This window comes from Xyrauchen texanus, chromosome 25 (genome assembly GCF_025860055.1).
Source record: "Xyrauchen texanus isolate HMW12.3.18 chromosome 25, RBS_HiC_50CHRs, whole genome shotgun sequence".
Taxonomy (NCBI): Eukaryota; Metazoa; Chordata; class Actinopteri; order Cypriniformes; family Catostomidae; genus Xyrauchen; species Xyrauchen texanus.
In genome coordinates, this window is record NC_068300.1 from 19,473,475 (window position 1) to 19,494,954 (window position 21,480).

Below are 21,480 nucleotides of genomic sequence, written 5' to 3' on the forward strand. Positions count from 1 at the left end.
TCAGTGATGTCCATGTAAGAGGAGTCTGGGGGGCTTCTCTCCACTCTTCCTGCCTTTTCTTTTGAGGTCACACAGTATTGAGCCGAGTTCATTACTTCATACAGCATTGTCCCAATAAACACTCATGCTGGACCAAGACACGCCATAATGAGCGCTGGCTATAAATCATGTTTTACACTATTGGATATGAGCATAGTATAGAATGAGTGCGAAATGATACTTGCAGACATGCTATAATGTCTTGCTAAACAGACATAGATGTGATACCAGAACTGTAAATGTGAGTGATGGGCCTCTTGAGCAGATTTAGATTGGAGTAAATTAGTATGCATTGAAGCCGACTAATGGAATAATGCTAATCTCCAGTCATAGCAGGCCACCTATTTCATACCCCATGAGAGTGGGAGAGAATTGCTTGGAGAGAGACTTGTTTTGATTACCTCGCTTTCCAAATTAGCTGGAGATATCACATGTTTGTATTTATTCTGTCTTTCTCTCACTTAACTTGATATATTTATGGGTGTTTCTTAGACTATGGGCACAATTATGTCCCAGGGCCTAATTATTATTAATAAACTAACTGAATTGTACTTCTTCACCTTTTTTTGAAGGGTCACAATTAAATTGTCTTGGAAACTTTTTACAATGCTTTCATGATTTGGTTTTGACCAGAACCAGACTTTCAATACTTATTTTATGAAAATTGTCTATCTAACTTGTGATGTAAATTACTACTGTCCCTAAGTTAAGGTATCATTTCCATCACAACCTATGTAGTCTCATGACAACTTGTAATAATTTCTATGAGATGGCAAAATCCTATCATATTGGACAACTTGTAAGAAAAGACGTGACTTTTATTACCATAAAGACCAACCAATCAACAAACAGAATTTCAAATCCATACAATGGGGCATACATTTGTAGCGAGCCTCTAATTCAACACTATTTTAAAAGGATAGTTCACCCAAAAATGTAAATGTTCTCATAATTTACTCACCCTTATGCCATCCCTGATGTTCCCCTTTCTTTCTACTGCAAAACACAAAGATTTTTAGATGAATATCTCAGCTCTCTTGGTATTTACAATGCAAGTGAATGGTGATCAGACCTTTTGAAGCTCCAAAAATCACAAAGACCACATAAATGAAATCCATTAGAAATTTGAGATTTAAAATCTGATGGTTATACACATCTGGGATGGCATGAGGGTGAGTAAATGATGTGAGAATTTTTATTTGGGTGAACTATTCCTTTAAGAAAGGAAATTATTTTATAACAAATTTGGTTACTCATTCCATATTTATTCATGTATTACAAATTATGTGCCGTATGCCAATAACCTATAATACACTCTTGCTCCAAACCCTATGTCCTCATTCTTAGAAGTTATTTTCCTATTAAAATCATGGTTAGGTTTAGGGTTTCGGAAAGGAGTATAACTTTAGGTTTGGGTTAGGGAAACTTCATTATAATGTTGTTCATTGGTTTGTTTATTTTTCCTCTATGTGAGTAGAAGTTGTTTATGTTTGAGCAAACTCTATTTGAGCAAAGGTTTATTTTACCATCTCGTACTAATTATTATGATAGGGTTGTTATAAACAAAATTTTTTGCCAATTGTAAAGTTTTACAAACAGTTAGTGTACTGAGTTACAAAGAATACAAAAGTGTCAACGAAAAGCATTCTTGAAGTATAATGTGAGAGACGTGATGTGCAAAGAAAAATTAATGAAAATATAACTTGTGACCAGAATATTTTTATTGTGCATCATTTCCAATAAGGATGTATTCTTTGTCAAATTATGTAAAAAGTGAAACGATTTGATATTGTATTTGATTTTGTGTGTTTAGAATACATAAAATGCTTATCCTGGAATTAGCCTTAGGGAGACAAAAGGAGTTGTTCCATTTATTCCCACATTTTTTTTAGATATGTTGGAAATTATATTGTAGTGGAAATTTTAGTGACCGATTTCTATATATATTTACATTTCTGTAATGTATTTACACTGCTGGGCATTGCTAGTTATCAAATGAAACAAACCAATGAGAGTATGAAAAGTGTGTTTAAAGTGAGTTTATTTTCTAAAAGTCCACAGGGCCAAAAGTGTCCACAATTGAATAAACACCCTTATTAACTCAAGTAGGTAATTTTGACATAACTGCTGATTCCAAATGTCAGGACATCGCATGGGTCTAGTGAATGTCTTGGCCCATTTTTGAAGTAGCGTGAGCAGCTCTTTTATCTGTAACCAGAGAGAGTGTGTGTGTGTGTGTGTGTGTGTGTGTGTGTGTGTGTGTGTGTGCAGAGCTGTGCTGTGCTCTGATTACTCCGGTCTATGAGGATAGCCAGGTTTGGCTCAGCAGCTGCAGGGGCCAAAACAATGCTTATTGAAACAGCAGCCATGTGATTGGCACCGTTTCAAAGCACATCCACCCCACCCAGAGAAAGGAGCAACAGCTGGAGACTGGAGCAGCTCAAAGAGGTGGTGTTTTCTTCCCCTCCCTCTCATATTTTAGTCATCAGGGGAAACTTGGCTCTTGCTGTGTCATTCTCTTATTTGGAGGGGCCTCTCCTCCTCTCTCCAGGATGACTTGTGCCGCCTCCACACTTCCTTGAACTCCGCCTGAACTCCTGGCACTTCGCTGCAAGAACGATGCAATAGGACCTGTATTGTTTTTAATGCTCATCATGTATCCACACATCTGGATGCTTGTAGAAGCAATATATTTCTTTTTGATTGGTAAAACAGCTGGGCCTCATACTGGGACCTTATCTGCTGCAACACTGCATAGTTGTCTTTTAATCAGGAGGCTGATTGGGACAGTTTCAGGATTGTTACTGTGGTAAAACGTGAAAATCACTACAGTGTAATGTTAGACCTGTTATTGCAAAGATTTTGCATACATGCAAATTGCCTGATAATCATTAGCTGACACTTTGAAACGTTAGCAGCAACAGGGCAAAAGTTGAAATTGTACAACATTTGTAAAATTTCTGCATTAGAAGTGCAACGTGGTGTTGGGAGTGACGCTGATGCTTCACTCCATACAAGTCAGTGTATCTGATTATGCAGACGCTAGTCATGTGGAAGCCCCTTTTACAACAATTTATAATAATTGTTTTACCTGTACTGTCTGGCAAATGGTTTACCCAAAAGTAACCAAAGTTAACCTGAAGTAATTTTGTCTCTGCAGGTAAGGTGTTGAACACAGATCTGCGTCACTACCTCAGCCTGCAGTTCCAGAAAGGCTCTTTGGACCACAAGCTCCAGCAAGTGATCAGAGATAACCTGTACCTGCGCACTATTCCCTGTGAGTACCCCACGTATTTGACCCTGCTCTGATCCTGTGCTCATTAAAGGTGTAGGTGCTGGTCATTCTTAGAATATCCAGCCATGACAGCAGCTGCTCCACACAGTCAATATCATGTCAGTAACATGTCTTCAGTCCCTCATTTCAAAGTTAAACTCAGCACTGTATCTTTCAGGGTCGTCTGCATACTCTTCCTGTCAATTCTGCCCTCATGTGACCTCATCTATTAGCAGAGACTCTAAAACTCATCCCTAAAGTACATATGCTGCAGCAGAGAATCACGAGTCTAAGCAGTTCCTCCATTCTTGTTATTAACAATTTTATTGATTCCAATCATAAAATATACAAACACAACATTAAAAACTGAATAAATTATTGACATTAGATGGACCCTTGCATCTCTAGATGTAGACTTGATGCTTTTTAGAATCCTAGCCCACACTCCTCCAATACCAATTTTAAATCTTTTTGCCATAATCTCTTGAGAGAAGACAAAGCTCCATCCCCCAGACTCTGAATTGACATGGAGTAATACAGCGATGCCTTATGACCTTTTCCAAAAGCAGTAATCACCAATTCAATTCTTTGAGTCCATCAGACGACATTTGGAGCTTCAGCTCTGTCTCTGTACTTTTAATATTCTCTTCCAACTCCATTCGTTTTCACGCTTTGGATTTTTTGATGAATGAGGCATACTTTATGATCCGACCCCTAAGAACTGCCTTAAGTGCCTCCCAAGCCACGGCCACAGAGGATACTGAGGACCAGTTGATCTCCATATAAACATTGATTTCAGACTTTAACATTTGTTGGAATTCAGTATTTTGCAAAAGGGATACATTAAAGTGCCAACTATAAGATTTATTTTTCTCCACATGTGGCAACATCTCTGAACTCACCAGGGCGTGATCTGAGACTAAGTTGTTTCCAATTGAGCAATCAAAAACAGATGAAATGAGGGACTTAGATATAAAAAAATATATATTCTAGAATAAATCTTATGGACTGATTAAAAATCTATACCAGATGGGTTCAAAAGTCTCCAAATATCTGTAAGACCAAGATTTTTACACATCCTGAGAAGCATCAATGTTGCTCTAGGGGCTTACACACTTTTGCTTCACTATGATCAAGGACTGAATCCATCAATAGATTAAAGTCTCCTCCCAATATTATATCATGAGGGGTGCCAGTGGCTTGCAACACCTCTTCAATATCTTTAAAAAAAAAAGCCCTGATCATCAGCGTTAGGTGTGTAAATATTAGCCAAAATCAACCTTTGCCCTTGAATTTCTGCTAAAACAATAATGACTCTTCCTAATTAATTTTTATCTGTTTGAGACATTTGAAATGTAGATGTTTACTTAACAATGTAATGACTCCCCTGCTCTTACTTGAGCCAGCATTAAAGAAAACATGCCCACCCCATATCTTTCCCAATTTTTCAGCATCCTGCAGGGAAAGATGCATTTCTTATTTCTTAAGAAAATATTAAAGGAAATAAATAAACGTCCTTCTTTTTATAGGGTGCTCCAACCCATTCACATTCCACATGGAGAGAGTCAATCCACTCATATTAACATTTGATATTTTTACATATTAGAGAAATTTGATTGTTTGTTAAAAATAAAATGATAAAGACCACATTCCACTTTAGTGCAACAATCAACCCCCAAAATTTCCCCAGAACAGAAAAAAGAAAAGGGCACAATCGCGCCAACTGGCATCCATCCCTCTAAACCAGCGTTTCTCAACGGGGGCGGTACCGCCCCCTAGGGGGCGTTTGGACAGTGTTGGGGGGCAGTGTGAACGAGGCAGCAGAAAGGGGGGCGCTCAGGCACAAATGGGGGGGCGTTACTCAGAGGTACTCAACAGGTGGCCTGCACAAAAATCTTTTCAGCTCTTCTCCTTAGCCTATGTCTTCGTCTTGCTCGGATTACTGCTGCCACTTCACCAGGAGGATATGCCAGGAGAGCCGCTTCCTAAGTTACACATGCTTTTAAGAGGCGGAGAATTTTCAGTGCAAAATAGAGGCGCGCTTTCACCAGCTTTTTCTGTACGTAACGCGGAATACATAATTAGGCGCATAATTAGTGCTCAGGGCTCACACTAATGACCGTAATTAATTTAAAAAAAGTGGCTGTTTTTGACGTCGTTTTTTCTTCGGTTCAGTTCAGGTGGCCGAGCTGTTGTCGTCTTTGTTCATCATTTGAAATCAAATGACCGTTTGTAGGCTATACAAATTTGAAACCTAGTATATATTGCCTAATTGAGTGCGCGAACGACCGCTGCTTTTTCATTGGCCATTTAGGTTAGTTACGTTATTGTTCACGTGATTGGTTCATCTTAAAAAAAATTGTGTGTGAGCCTGAATTTGTTTGAATTTCTAAATACATTTGCAATACCTTTCAAACAATCCATGTGTTTTTGCATTTTTTTTAAAACACAATATTACTCAACTTGAGGCTTTTACATGTAGTTTAAATACAATAAGAAACTTCTGTTTCAGTTTTTTTTTTTTACAAAAACTCAGGCTTCAGGTATCAGTGTTGCAATTGTTTGGCTGTAATAGTATTTCTGAAGTGTTTTTTTTTGTTTTTTTGTTTTGTTTTTAAGGGGGGGGGGGCGTTAAGAGGATCATGAAGAGGTCAGGGGGGCGTTTGTTCAAAAAAGGTTGAGAACCACTGCTCTAAACAGTCCACGTACGCCTACGAGAGCCCCGGTGACAACATTACCATTGGATTGCTCAAGTCCGGTGCTTCTATACAAAAATTTGCAATACAGATTTACACAACAGAAGATAATCTACAAAACAAACTCCAGCCATAAGCAGAATAAACACAAAAATAAACTGTAGATTCATGCACTGTCTCAAAGGTGCGTTCCTCCACAAAACAAGCTCCAAACGGAACCAGCACAAAACTAAATATATAAACACAGGCCATTCAGTTCTTTGGGCAGTCAAACTCACTCCAATGGTATTGCAAGACATATTGAGGAAAAAAAAAAAACTCCAGCCAACAGGAGGCATAAGCACCCAAAACAAGCAGATTCATCCACAAGCTGTTCCGATGATACTACACAAAACAAACTCCAGCCGTTAGGTGGAACAGCACAAACTAAACAAAAAAGGCACTTTCCTTGGACAATTGAGTGCATGTTCAGTGAGTCGGTCCACTTGGCAGCAACATGAAAATCACCAAATGGCTTATTCACTCCAATGTCTTTATGTAGGACAATGCTTGCTTTAGGCATATAAATATGTTGTGGCCATCCTTAGTATCTATTATCAGTTTGGCCTGAAACATCAGAGCAAAAGCAATCTTCCATTGATGTAAGGGATTCTTGCATTCCTTGAATTGTTCACTTTTCTCTCTTGTAGAAAGTCTGGGAACAAGAAAGTGTTATGGTTCTTCCAAGAGAGATTCCCTTTACTCCTCACCTCCTGTTACACGAGAACTTTATCTGTTGATCTCAGGAATGTGGCCAGAGTTGATCGGGACCATGGCTTTGTGAGCTTGCTCAATTTCCAGCTTGGCCTCTTATGTAGACTTGGGAAGAGCCTGTCTAGGAATTTCACCATATCTCGACCTTCTTCATGCACAGGAATTCCAGAAACTCTGACTTTGTTTCGCAGGCTACTTTTCTCAAGGTCTTCCAATTTTTCCCAAACGCATTCCAAATCTATACTGGTCATTAGCGGATTAGAAGCTAATTCTCTCTCCGGTGACTCCAGATAATTGATCCATCTCTCGATGTCCGACAATCTTGTAACCAACTCAGAGAATTTCATCATGGAATTGATCGATCGATGTATTACAGCAAGATCCTCCAAGTCTGCAACAACCTTAGTCAACATTGCCGACACATTCATCAATTCATCATTCTTTCAGTTCACTGTCCGAATTGAGTCCGGGCTTTCAGCCTGCCGCTGCGGGGCATCAGCCAGAGCACATAAGTGTCTCAAAAACAAACATACAGTGTGACTAGTGTAGTGCAATTCATGATCAACACACCAGCACATAATCACTAATGTGTTTTGCTCTTTTGTTACTGAATTTGTGGTCCGGCTATAAACCAGAGAATTAGTGAATCATGCCTGAATTACCCACACATTTTTAATTAGTGCTTGTTCTCTTTTGTTGCAGTTCTCTTTTAATTCTATTTAATTTCTCTCAGGTTCATTTGGAAAGTGTTTGAGGTGGTAGCGCTGTTTTTATTAACCAGTCGTGCACCTGGCGCGTAGCTCTCTGAGATGTGGGCTTTTAAAGGATACCACACTTAAGCAGATGTTGCGTTTTGCTTGGTGTCTCAACATTGCATAAGACACAAGCTCAGTGTGTGGCCTGACCTGTGAAGTGTCCTTGTTTAAGAACGTCCAGACCAACTTGTCAAGATTTGACTGGTTAGCAGGTTTACTTCCTGCTGGTAGATGGTGTAACTGCACAATCTGGGCTGAAAGAGCATATTTCTACATTGACAATTTTTCAAAAATATCTTTGTTGTGATGAAATACTTTTCTCTTTTTTTTTCCTTTGTAAGCAACATCTAAATATTTAATTATATTCTAGTAGATGCTTTAGCGGTGCCACTTTTTTGGAGGGCTCTTAAAAGTGTGAAATTCCCTGTCTGCGGCATAAAAGTACAGCTCCTGTCCACATGGATGGGGAAAGACAGTTGGTCAAGATTAGAATAAAAAAACATATCATAAAATCTGACAACAATAGTATCATAAATTGTGCTTCTTTAGCTTGGAAGAAAAAAAGAAAAAAGAAGCTTTTTTTGTGGTAATTTACAGGTGATGTCTGTATCTGAAAGGTGATTGCCTCTTTTAAAGGGGGACTTTCTTTCTACATCTATTCCAATTTATTCTATTCATTTTAATACCAGTGGCCCATCTCTTCTAAACTGTCTCTATATACACATAACAAAACTGCTGCAATGCAATTTATTAATTCTTTCCTTTATTAAGTTATTTTGTGTTTTTTTGTATGCAGACCTATAAATTGTAGTCTATAGTAGGTTCGGTTTAAATATCGTTTATTTGCTTTTGTGTCTTTTTGTCTCATGATTATTTAAGTTTTCTACTACACCCAGAGTTCAGCGTGCGCTGTGCATCAAACTATCCGCTCACTACAGTGTCTGGGACACATCACCTCGCAACTCACGCTTGTAATGTGAAGGGTGTAATCCATTAACATGGGTGCCGAAAACAAAAACGTGCTGCTCACACCTTGCTTACGCCCCGCTCATGGAGGATATGTGAAGCCGGCCTTAAGATGTCACTTTCCTGCAGCTCAAGCGTTATTAGTCACATGGCATTTACTGTTCAAAATGCATACTTCCAGAGAGCTCCTGCTCCAGCCAGGCAACTGCCATTGATGTATAGGAAATTGTGAACAGATCGCTTTCTCTTTGTATTATAGAGCTCCTTGTTCCAGACTGCGATAAACCCACAACTCTCAATTCACACTTTTTCTGTTTAGTATAACCGTACCCATCCAGCAAATAGCTAGATGATGGACAGTTTTAATTACGTTTAATAGTGCCGATAGTATCTGTAATGTCAGAATGAACTGTTTTAGTTAATTCTGTCTTTCAGGTTTCATACTAGTGTAATAATCAAATAATGATTTAAATGTTGCATATTAATTCCAAAAAAGGTTAAGGACAGCTTGGATTTCATTATTGCCTTTTTTTATTGTAGTCAATATTTAGTAAGACATCACTGAATGTTAAAGGGTATTGTAGATATTTTCAGATCCCCCATATTTCTTAGCCCTCAAACAGATTCTCTTAATACTTGATTCAAGGCCTCACTACTATTACATGTTTTCTACTGTGGTATTAAAATACTATTACCTTTAACCTGTTTTTGTCCCATTGTAACAGGTCAGTTGTGCTCTGTAATGGTGCACAATGCACCTAAAAGCAGAAATGCTAACAGCCCTTCTGGAACGTAAGCATTGGTAGCATTTTGTGCATGATGGTACTACCTCCTAAGTATACTGGTACCAGAAACCATATTGTAATGTCAGTGATCTAGAACAAATTCAAGAGAGCTTTAGAGATAGCAAAGAGTATAATTAGTGACTTTGATGCTCATTTCTTGGTAGAAATTAACGTATAAGTAAAAAAAAAAAAAGAAAAGAAGAATTCTCCTTTCAACTGCTCCTTCGAACACTATTTTTGTATTTTTTTCCACCAAAAGACTCAAACTTTAAATTCAGACATGCCTTGATGCTTTCCTAGCCTTGTAAACTGCCTGCAAAGGCAGCATTTTTAAGCTTTCAGATGCAGCTTTGTGCTAAACAGGCAGGATTCAACATGTTTCCAGCAACAAGTAATTTGTCTGTCCACACTGACGCAAAACATTTTTGTGAGAATCTCCCAAAAAAATATCTGATGTTTTGTACATACAATAGTTATGAGGTGCAGGATTTTGGACCAATGAGATTTCACCAAGGGCAGGGCTACCCAGCATAACACTTCAGAAATGGAAAACAAGCAATTGATAACATTTTACTGTCATTTGATCAATGCTTGTTGCAGTCGTGGCTGGATAGGACAAAACTCAGATTTACAGTACATGGGAAATTTATGTTTTTATTACATTGTGCCTGATTAGGACACTGTATCACATATGTCCCTCTGGACATGGGGACAGAAAAGTCATTAAAGCTGTGTTCTTAGGGGAGGGGGGTGAAAATTTAGGGCCTGGAGACCAAATTGCCACATAATCCTTGGAGCTCGGGCTGAAGCCTCCAACTTCCTCCCTTCTCCTGCTGCTGGCATTAATATCCGTTTATAGCTTGGCACGCTTCATTCGCAGATAAACTGAATGCTGAAATACAAAAAGTGCTCTAGGTGGTCATTCTTTAAGGATTGCTTTTTATGCTAGAGCAGATTTAAGACTGTCCTTTTAATCTTTTCCTGAGTTTGTATAAAATCTCACAGTTGACCATGAGCAGTTAATGAGGTGTGAGTGTAATTGAGTCCACTTTTGATGTCACAAAATAGATACTTCATTCTGTATTGTCAATATCAGGCTTATGTATAGCCTAAAAATATAGGTAAGGCAATATAGGCCTGCCAGTCATTATTGAAAAATAAACTCTGATTAGATATTGAAATAATGTATTGATTTGAGTTGAAACTATTTTATTATGTGAGAAGAGACTACAGAGTGATACAGAGACAAAACTAGCACAGTGTAGTTGTCAGTGACAATGGTCAAATTCCCAGTTAAGAGGTCATTATATCAAATATTTGACCTCATGAATGCTGTGATTGATAAATTAGAATAATTTTTTCCAGAGAGCTGTCTTATAATATAAAAATACTTGGCATACAATTTCACAGTATCCTTCAAAGAAATCACACCTATATTTGTGGCAAATTGTGTGCAAAAACACAAGGTTTAACTCTGACTGGTGCTCAAAAAAACAAAAAGAAAAAACAATATTTGAAATGAGAGGACTGTTTTAGGATGAGGCAGACAGAGTCAATCTTTTCATAGGTATTCAAGATGTTCTGAAGCGGTGAATACTGAAGTATGCTAGTCTGGACTGCAATGTGCAGGGATGGAAAGTAATGTGCTTAAGCAGTTGGCTTTTTTTTTGTCTTGTTTTTTTTTTTCTCCACAACACAAACTGGCATCTGTGGACTCGTGCCACATTCACTGGTGTGTGACTGTCACTTGACTTTAGTGATAGCAAGCAAAGTGTAAACTGCAAAGAGTGTACACAATAAAGGTTATCAAATGTTAGCCAAGCTGTTGGGTGAGTTTCTGTTTGCACTTCCTTGCAACAAAGATCAAAAATGTAAGATCAACTTAATAAAAAGTTGATGTTTTTTTTCTTTGCTTTTTATTATTACAAATTTATGAATTTGTATTATTACTATAATAATAATATTAAAACATGTATTATGTTATTATGTAATGTATTATGTAATATTTATTTTAAAAGCTGGGAGTTGTAGATTCTAGTTGTAAAATCTTTGTCAGATGTGTGTGCAGAGTGAGAATGAAATTGTATGGAGATGATTGTAAGGTGAAGTGTTTTATTTTTGTCTGATCACAGCCCCCCGCCATTGGTTGGACACACAGATGGACACGCCCCGAAAGCACACAATTAGACGGAATGTTCAAACAAATAGAGCAACATTTTGATTAGTGCCACAGTGTTACACTTTTCAGAGGAATCAAACAATGGGTTACTTCATTGTCTCTGCATATTAAGTGAGGGTATGATAAATTATTTATTTATAATAATTTAATTAAATTAATTTATTTATTTACATCAAAGAATTACACAGTTTTAATTTGTAGGTCATTTTGTAGTGCAGGTGTATTCTTGCGTAGCCAAACCTATGACTACGGCATAAGTCTGGGGTCTATAGCTACTTCAGTTGGCCAAGGACCAATCATTTAGACAGGAAAAGCCATCTAACTGACAGGTAAAGCGACCAATCACAGTCAGTTTTGTCATTACAGGGCATTTAGGTGCAGGGTTATCATATCATAATAAAAGACGACATGGCAGAAAAATATATTTATATAATGGCGCGAGTCTCCGTGAGCGATTGCTCCGAAAATGGGAAAATGGCAAGAAATGTGTAGAGATCTTAAGTACAGCTCAGAAAACTTCATTGTAGAGAATTTCACAGACATAACCAAGTAAACTAAGCAGAAAATGCAGCTCTGCTTGTGGATATCCACTTTACTTTCTGCTACTTGCATCAAAGGAAACTCTGAATAACCCTAACCCTAATCTAAACCATAACCCTACCCCTAAGCTTGCCAATACCTCAGCCTCAGTAGCAGAAAATATGAAACTTGTAAAAATTTTGCAGAACAACATGTAGATACACATAATGTCTATTTTATCGTATGCATTTTAATGTTAATACTAAGTAGTTAAGTAAGAATCATCATTTTCATTGGGCTTATTTAAAGAGAGTACTGAAGAGAAGGACCGTGGTCAACATTGGAAACGTTTTAAAACGGACCAATCACAAACTTACAATGAACTCCTCATGCCTAAGTTTAATTGAAAAATGGCCATTGTGAGCAGTGTCTCATCAGGAAGGCAAAAGCCATGTTTATCATAATGAAACAAGGTTACACTAATTAATTTATAGTTATAGTCTTCTGTCTCTGATTTACAGATAATCTGATACTTCAGATAATCTGTTTATCAAAAGTGTTTCCTCTACTTATTGTATGGTACATATACTGTGTACAAAAGAAGCACTTTCATCTAACAGGTTGTGGCTCTTGTTCTGTTTGCCTTTGGCAGGTACCACGAGGCAGCCTCGAGAAGGTGAGGTTCCGGGAGTGGACTATAATTTCATCAGTGTGGGGGAGTTTCGTGTGCTTGAGGAGAGCGGACTGCTACTGGAGAGTGGAACCTATGACGGTACGGACAAATGTTTAGGAATATTCAGAGCCAAGGATCATTCCTGTAGGCATGTTATGCGGTTTGATTTTGTAGAGAACATATTCTCAGTTGATGTAAGAACATCAATTTCTTTAAATCTTAAAGTATTGTTTTTTTTATGCTCTAGATTACATTACCAAAAATGTATATGGGTTACAATGATGCATAGTTGAAGCTGCCAGTTGCTGAATCACTTCATGTTTTCATGTTAATTAAGGTAGACCGGTGTGCAATATGTTGATGCCCCTAATATTCAAATTAGTAGACAAATATGGATTTTTAATGTCCAGATCTTAAACTATTATCACTAATACTTCAGTAAATATGTGGTCACAGCCTTACACAAAAAAACACTTATTGTATAGCGCTACTAACCCTAAGCCTAACCCTTAAGCCTACATTATTTCAACCCAGCAAAGTAAATTTTCAGTATGTACTTAGAGTAAAATTTGAATATATAAGTTTGCAGAGTTACTGTAGGGGCCGTTCTCATTCGTTTTCAATTGTTTTTCTATGTAAGCATGCCCTAGATGGACGTCTTTTACCACTGTGCCTCGTCTCGCAGTTTTTTCAGCGTATCGTGCAGAAGCACCAAGTTTTTTAAAAATGCATCTCGAGACATCTGCGTTCTGTTAAATTCTTTGCTGTAAATCTTGCTTTTTCTTGCACAAGAATGTGTTTGGTCTCAACAGCCCCTAATTTCAGGTAGTATCACTTAGATTTAGTGTGCATTGAAATAAATCACACATAATTGGAACAATTTATGTTAATATGCATTACATGTTTTGTGCCATCCCTATGACATTCAACATGTTTTGGGGTTGAATGTTCCATGGGTACAGTAAGAATAAAAATTTAAAATGTCTAATAATGGCCTTACTGCATAACGAGCAAATATCATTGCACCATACCACATTATTTATAGTCTGTGTTCTTGTACTTGATTGTTGATATTACGCAGTCTTGTATTTTGCATGTAACTGTAACTCCTCTGCTGACTAACCAGAGGCAACATTCCACTATACTATTAATGTTTTCTCAGTAGCATGTGTAAAGGCTCTCAATGTCTCTGTCTGTGATCTCTCACCGATATGCCCAGTAGATGCTTAGCAAACCAATGGTTTAACACTGGCCTATTGCCATGTGGGAAAGCGGCAGGTTTGGTTAATGATCCCTCAGTGAGTCATCAGGTGCACTTGTTTAATGAGAAACTCTGGTTGTAGTTCCCAGGGTAATGTAAATCTGTCCAATGTGGATGTTACAGTGGGTGATTTTTACAAAGTCCTTTCCATCTACATGACATATCTTGGTTGTTTTTTAGACTCTTGGGGTTTCAAACTGAAGGATAATTTCACACTTACCAATTCTGGTCAGTGATTTCTTCTCATGATATCTGGCATGAGCCGCTCTACCAGCACAAGATATGATGTTTGAAACCAACATCTATTGAGCCAATAAATTTATTTTGTATAATATGCCTACTGTATATACCAACTTGTTCTGAACATTCTTCCAGTGACATGCTTGGGGTAAGCTTATAAACAATTGGTCTTCAAGCAAGCTAATTTCTGAGAAAAAAAATGAAAGTATGCGTTAAATAAAAATACATTCAATTGTTTTGCCTGTTTATCATCCAAGACAACTTCAACTGAAGCTAAAGTTACAAAGTTTTTTCTGTCCTACATTAAAATGGATTAAGCAAAATTAAAATGAAAAGTATATTACTTTGTACATCAATAATAATTAATTTAATGTATTTGCAATGTAAGTGTCATAAATATGTATGTATGTACCTGTATATGTTACTATATACATTAGGGGTGTAACAGTGCTAACACACTCCTATGGTGAAATGGTAAGGATTTGAAAAACGTGTATAAATTTGGCTAATTTGTATGATGTACGACTCCACTCATATGAATTCATACGACTTTCACTTAAGCCAATAACGTCGATGGACATCTTTACCATCTAATACGTGACAACTTACTTCTGTCACACACAACACCTTCCTATCATGTTTACATACTACTGACCGGTTAGGTATAGATAAGGGGTTTTGGGGAAGGGCCTAATATTAATAGTCCTTTACACCTTGACCGCGGAACTCGCGCTTCCACATTAGACATCCGGGCATTTTCAAATGATGAATTCTGACAAATTTATGCCAACGAAATTGTATGAAATCATACAAAGTAGCCAACTTGTAAAATATGTAAAAATGTTCATGAGATCATGTTGAACGGTTCATATTCCGGTTTTGGTAAAATTCAGTAAATACTATGTTCAAGAAAAAATTAGATACTCTAGTAAAGAATACTCTATTTAGGAACAAACACTTCAACAGGTTTTTCCTTGAGAAAAATCCCCATAGGTTTACCACCGTACGCATAAATGAACCATGGTTACTACGATACTATAGTAAAACCATGGTTACTATATAGATACTACAGTATTACTGTAGTAAAAACATGGCTGATTGTATCAAAACCATAGTTTCTGCCATGTGTTCTGTCATGGATACTACAGTCATGGTTACTACAATATTACTAAATAAAACCATGGTAAATTCTTGTTTGGTCCTTAACTTAATTAAATTAAATTAAATCAATGTGGCAGGGCGGAGGGCGGGGCCGGGTCGTGATCCTACACACCCGGTCATGGGTTTCGGCACCAGTGTAAAGTGATCTATGGAAAGGAGGAGGCGAGTACCGGCTTTTCAATATAAATAATAGTTCAATGATAAACTTAAAAGAAGACATACACACACACGACGGACATGTCCGTAAACGATCTCTCTCCCCCGCACGATCCTCCACAGTCGACCTTTAACCCTCACGGAGGCATAATTAGCCTAATACGGGACCGGGTGTGTAGGATCACGACTCGGCCCCGCCATCCGCCCTGCCACAATCAACATTAACTTAATACCTGCATTATTATGCTACATGCATCAAAATTAAGTGCATTTCAAACTCTACTTAATATACAGGTATATTCAACTTTCAGAAGCTGTACAACACTATTGAAGGAATACATTTTCAATTAAAATTGATTTGAAAAGGGATGTCATAATGCAGCTCGAGTGGTTTAATCAGCTGAAACCCCAAATCTTCATCAAGGAGTATGGCAAAATATAATTGACAATGAACACCCCAATCGGTTTAGTTATTGATTTGTGTCTGTCCGAATTAGCACTGAGTGCCTGCTAAAAAACAGAAGAGAGGGTGCAGTTTCAGGCTCACTTGGGTCTCTGTGCATGCTTATATCTATCCCAGGATGTTGTTGGCATAAATGGTTAATTATATCGATGTATTGCCAGTATCGAGCAATGTCTGGAAACAGTGCCTTTTTTGTCAATGTTTTTGACCATAACTGTTATAATTGGCTGCAAAATGTTCCCAGATGGGAGACTTGAATGATGCAGGGGCTTCTCAATCTGCTGCTGCTTTTCACCCAATGTAAACTCTAATGCTCAAAATAATAACTGTTTTGAGTAAAAATTTTATCACCCAAATTTGTTAAAATAAATGAACCTTTATGAGTATTTACAACTTTCTCTCTCTTTTGAGTTTACGAAACTGACACATTTAAGTAACCTGAACTTACTGTTCTACTCATTGCGCAATTACTATGTTAATCAAATCATAGCTTTAGCACTCAACATGCAATCAGCATGCTAGCATTCACTGTACTAGCTAATTCTAGCTAGAACTAACTAGGTTTCCTCTACTTGAAGTATTTAAGTTTAGATTACTTGTTCATTTTAAATTCAGCCAGAGAGTTACATTTTAATTTAAGTTCCATCAAAATGTATGAGTTAGCTTACTCAGTATTCTAAGTTAAGAGCAATAGGGCTGAAATGATTAGTCAACATTATCGACAATGTCAGCAATAACAAATTGTCAAATAGTCGTTAAATCTAATTTAACGTAACATGAGATCATATGAAATTCTACATTCTACAAACTCCGAAACGGTGATTTCTCTGTCCGGTCAGTGCCTGTTCTATGAGTTGTGCGAAGTGTCCCGATATAATTGGGAGAGATTGAAACTGCATCCAGCTGATGCATACTCTGTCACAGGGACGCTCATCCCTTGATCACACATGCTTAATGCAGCTAGATTATAACGTGATGGCTCTCAATTTATTGAATCATAATATGTGTCACTGTGCATTTCTTATCATGAAGAAAATTGGCAATATGCCGCTTTATTAATAAGAGGGAGTTTGTTTTGTAAATTAAAGATGGATTATAGTGAACACAAAGTTGATTTATTTTTGTTTTGGCTTGTCTTCCAAAAATAATATCTAAAACTCATTTAAAACAACATACATTTACTTTAGCAGCTATATATTATATTTATTAATCTGAGAATGTTGAATATAATATAATAAAATATATATTTAAAACTATCTAAAAATCCTTTAAAAAAGATGCATTCACAAGAGAAGCAGCTTATAAGACATTTATACTTGCTTTTAGAGAATAGATCTTGAATATAAGTATATTTGGTCTTTACTGAACTCGCAGTAAAAAATACACACATATTTAAGATACATTCCCTTAAAGCAAGTCTAAATATCTTGTATGTTGCTTCTCAAGTAAAGGTATCTTGTTTTAAGGTATCTTCTAGACCATTTTAAATGGAAAACAAGACAAAAACACTTGATAACAATATGATTTTTTGCAGTGAATTTCTTTAATGAATTAAACTTAATAAAAATATTGTTTTTCCTTTAATTCAGTAAATATAATTTAGAAGTATTTTTAAAAGATGATTTTGTCCTCTTTATTGTTAGTAATCACGTTTAATACAACCTTTTAAGTCGGGGCACAAGCTGGATAGTTGGTTAAGAGCTAATGATTAATCATTGCAATAAAATCCAAATAGTCAAATAATTGTTCTAATAATCCTTAGATTAGTCATTAATCAAAATAATCATTAGTTGCAGCGCTAAAGCGCAATCAACACGCATGAGTAGTACAAAATCAAAATCTGACAGTTCTGCTTACTTTATTAACTTAAAAGGTTTTTTGTAACTTTTTATGTAACTAATAATAAGTTCTGTTAATTTATTTGACATACTAACAGTTAATTGGACAGCTACTGTCTGTAGAATGTTGACCCATGTGAGACTACAGAGCCATACATGTGCATTAGCAATGTTGTAACTTTGCCTGATTATTTGACGCTTTGTTTTCTTCACCAAACTCTATGCTCCAGATGCAACGTTAGACTTAAGATGAACCACAGTGCAAACATTTTCCGAATCATGGGTAGCGAACAGTATGAAAACCATTACACCCCTAATATGCATGCTGTTATTAGCCAGGCTTAAAATGCAGCACTCAGTTTCATACAATATATTAAAGGCTTCGTCTCTATATCCACCAAGTCCTAGGCCTGAAAATGGCAGAAGATTTATTAGAGAAAGTCACACAAGTCTTTGAATATTTGCTTTATCTGAACCATTCAAAGACAAATTGTGTCATCATTGCATATATAATTATCAGTTTTTAACCCTTTTAAGACAATTTCTCTTTGGGGTTTTGGGAAGAAGTGCTTCCTGAGTCAGCTTTCTCCTACTCCATAAATTGACTTTGGTACCCATAAACACTTGCTCCTTAAGTAAGGGATAATTCACGGCTAGGTGTGCGTTAAACAAATTTAAATGAACGACGTGGAGATGATTGCCAGAATTTATTAGTTACAGCTCTCATACATTTTTTGAGGCGCAAAGAACAAGAACAAAAAATAAGTTAATTTTATCTGATGGTCATTAAATCTACAGCTCTGCATATTCAGACACAGAGAAAAAGTGTAACCACACACTTGGTCAAAACTATGAATTTAAATGCACAATCCAGAAATGATAATATCCACAGAACAAAGAGGGGTTGGCACTCCAGAGAAAATTTATTGAATTTTTATTCATTGTCATTTTCACATTAATGTGGAAAAACCAATGTTACAAACATGGCAGTGACAGTAAAAGTAGCACTTACTGGTATGATAAGGGGAAACCTCTTGACCTCTAAGACTCTGTATGGTATCCATCAAGGCTGCAATACCTTTCACATTCTTGTAAACCTTTTAAAACTATTTAATTTATTTTTTGATTTTGTGTTTTTGTGTTATCCTCCACATTTACTGTTTTCAGGCTAAGGAAATAATTGACCAGATTTTCGACATGCCCAGAGCATGATGTTATCAATGGCAAGTGGTTTGCTCTCTACAGACAGCGCTGAAGTTTTGTGTTGTGAACTCTCATTGTCTTTATTCAAGTGTTACGGAGAGTCAAAGTGACTGAAAATAATGAGAACTTGCCATTGGAATCCCTCAAGGGAAGTCTTTTGCAAGTTTCCTTGCTTTTCTAATGATTATTTCAATGACGAATAATAAAGGACAGAGTAATGCAGGTGGGCAAAAATTATAAGCCAGACCATGTCCACCCACCATTCCATGAGAAGTGAGCAATGATGATCTTAGGTGCCACTTGATGCTAATCAAACACTCATTCCCTTGTACTCTGGCATGTTTCCAGAGGGGTCATCTAGTCCTATACACAGAACAGGCTTTGTCCTCTGTGACATCCAGAGAGCAGCTCCCGAACCTTTCTTATTTCTGTATTAGTCAGCCACCTTGTGTTTGTGTTGATGCAAAAGTCAAGGGTCTTGAACAACCCACAATAGGATCAAAGGGCTTTAGACGATAGCTTTTCCATGTGTTCGTACCTTCATATTCTGCTTTGTGTTTACACAATGAATTTCAGGGCTTTAAAGACCTTGTCTCTTTCACCTTTTTGCCTATACCACTTTGTAAATTTGAAGCATGAGCACATACCTCAATAGCAATCTTCATTTGTCATGTTATGTCTGATAACAATATGGGGGAAAGATAGATTGAAAAAAATCAGTATTGGAACCTAGCAGATTTTCAATGGATGCCCACCCACAGCCAGACTAGGCTTTGAAATGCCCTCATTTAGCACTTTATTAGGAACACTATGATCCTTATAAAGTGCCCCACATAGTCTTTTGCTGTTGTAGCCCATTCGTCTCAAGGTTCAAAGTTTTGTACATTCTGAGATGCTATTCTGCTCGCTGCAGTTGTACAGAGTGGTTGTCAGAGTTGCTGTAGCCTTTCTGTCAGCTCGAACCAGTCTGGCCATTCTCTGTTGACCTCTCTCATCAACAAGGCTTTTCTGTCCACAAAACTGCTGCTCACTGGATGTTTTTTTTTTTTGGCTCCATTCTGAGGAAAATCTAGGAGATCAGCAGTTACAGAAATACTCAAACCAGCCTGTCTGGCACCAACAATCATGCCACAGTCGAAACCACTGAGATCACATTTTTTCCCCATTCTGAAGCTGCTGACCCATATTTGCATCTTATTTTTTATGCATTACACTGCTGCCACACGATTGGCTGATTAGATAATCCTATGAATAAGTAGGTGTACAGGTGTTCCTAATGAAGTGTACAGTGGCGATTACAGATATTTGGACTGTCTGAATATCATTGCATTAGAAAACAAAACCAAGTCACAGTGTGAGTTTGACTGAAGTTAACTGAAGTTTCTTTCTTTTTTAACGGCTACTCGCAAACTAAAACCACCATCTACTGTTTACATGGGAACGAGACAGCCGGCTCTTCTTTCCCATGTTCACAGACATGACGTAATGACGCAAGGATGTAAGTCATAAGCCAGCGATTTCACGGCAAATCAAACCAGACAGCTCAAATTACAAATATTTTTTCTAGGCTTACCATAGTGAATCGGGATGAAGTAAGAACATTGTTTTAAACACTGATTGTTTATTTACTCAATCAATAATGGCAATTTGTTCATTTTTGTTTTACTAAAAAATCTTACATAATGTTGCTTTAAAAAGTGTGCTTGTGCTATTTAAAAATAAATGCCACTTGGTTTGATATTTGTTATATTATGGAATGACATTCATACATTTACAGTTGTTGCTGAAGCATCAAAATGATTTTTGTGGGGCCACTGTATATACAGAAATATTATTCTTTGGAAAAAATAGCTTTAGCTAATACTTTTATTAATATTTTTGTGTCAGTTTTAATCCATTTATTTTTCATAGCTTTTTTATATATTGTAGGTTTATCAAATATCTGCAGCTTGTACTTAACCAGGTTTTCTCACTTGCACCCACACAACATAAAGGTAATCTCCACCACTGATTCAGAACTTCCTTGTCAAATATTTCCTTCATTGTTTAAATACTTCAGATTGCATGACTTTATGCACTAGTGAATATATTGTCACATAAACCAGCTATGATAAAAGGAACATGCTAAACTTTACAAGATTATCTGCATACAGACCTTGGAAGGATCGCATGCTAAATAATTGTGTCTGAACTGCATGCTTTGATTCATATTTTTGGTCCATTGAGTTTTAAATTGCACTGCAATTTGAACTCGAGTGGTTAAAAATGAGTCCGCTCACATTTCATTCAGGTTTAAGATTGTGTGTGCCTGTACAGTATGCACTTATGTGGGTGTATGTGAGGAAAAACTAATTCAGAGAAAATTTCAGTGATAGTTCTGTATTTGTTGTGCTAGTTGATCGTCATGGGTGAATTGGCAACCTCTATCAGTTCACTGGGATGCAGGAGCAGACATGATGTTATGATGTTTTCATGTTTGACAGGAAACACTCAAATATTAAATAAATACCTATGAGCCT

The 21,480-nt window shown here is 36.9% G+C and overlaps 1 protein-coding gene across 1 annotated transcript in view; it reads left to right on the forward strand.

Moving 5' to 3' along the window:
* LOC127618829 (membrane-associated guanylate kinase, WW and PDZ domain-containing protein 3-like) overlaps positions 1-21,480 on the forward strand; it is a 214,547-nt gene that overhangs the window by 114,412 nt on the left and 78,655 nt on the right. The window contains exons 2-3 of the mRNA XM_052091470.1: positions 3,200-3,316; positions 12,619-12,738. Coding sequence (XP_051947430.1) covers positions 3,200-3,316; positions 12,619-12,738 — 237 coding nt within the window. The remainder of the gene's footprint in view (positions 1-3,199; positions 3,317-12,618; positions 12,739-21,480) is intronic.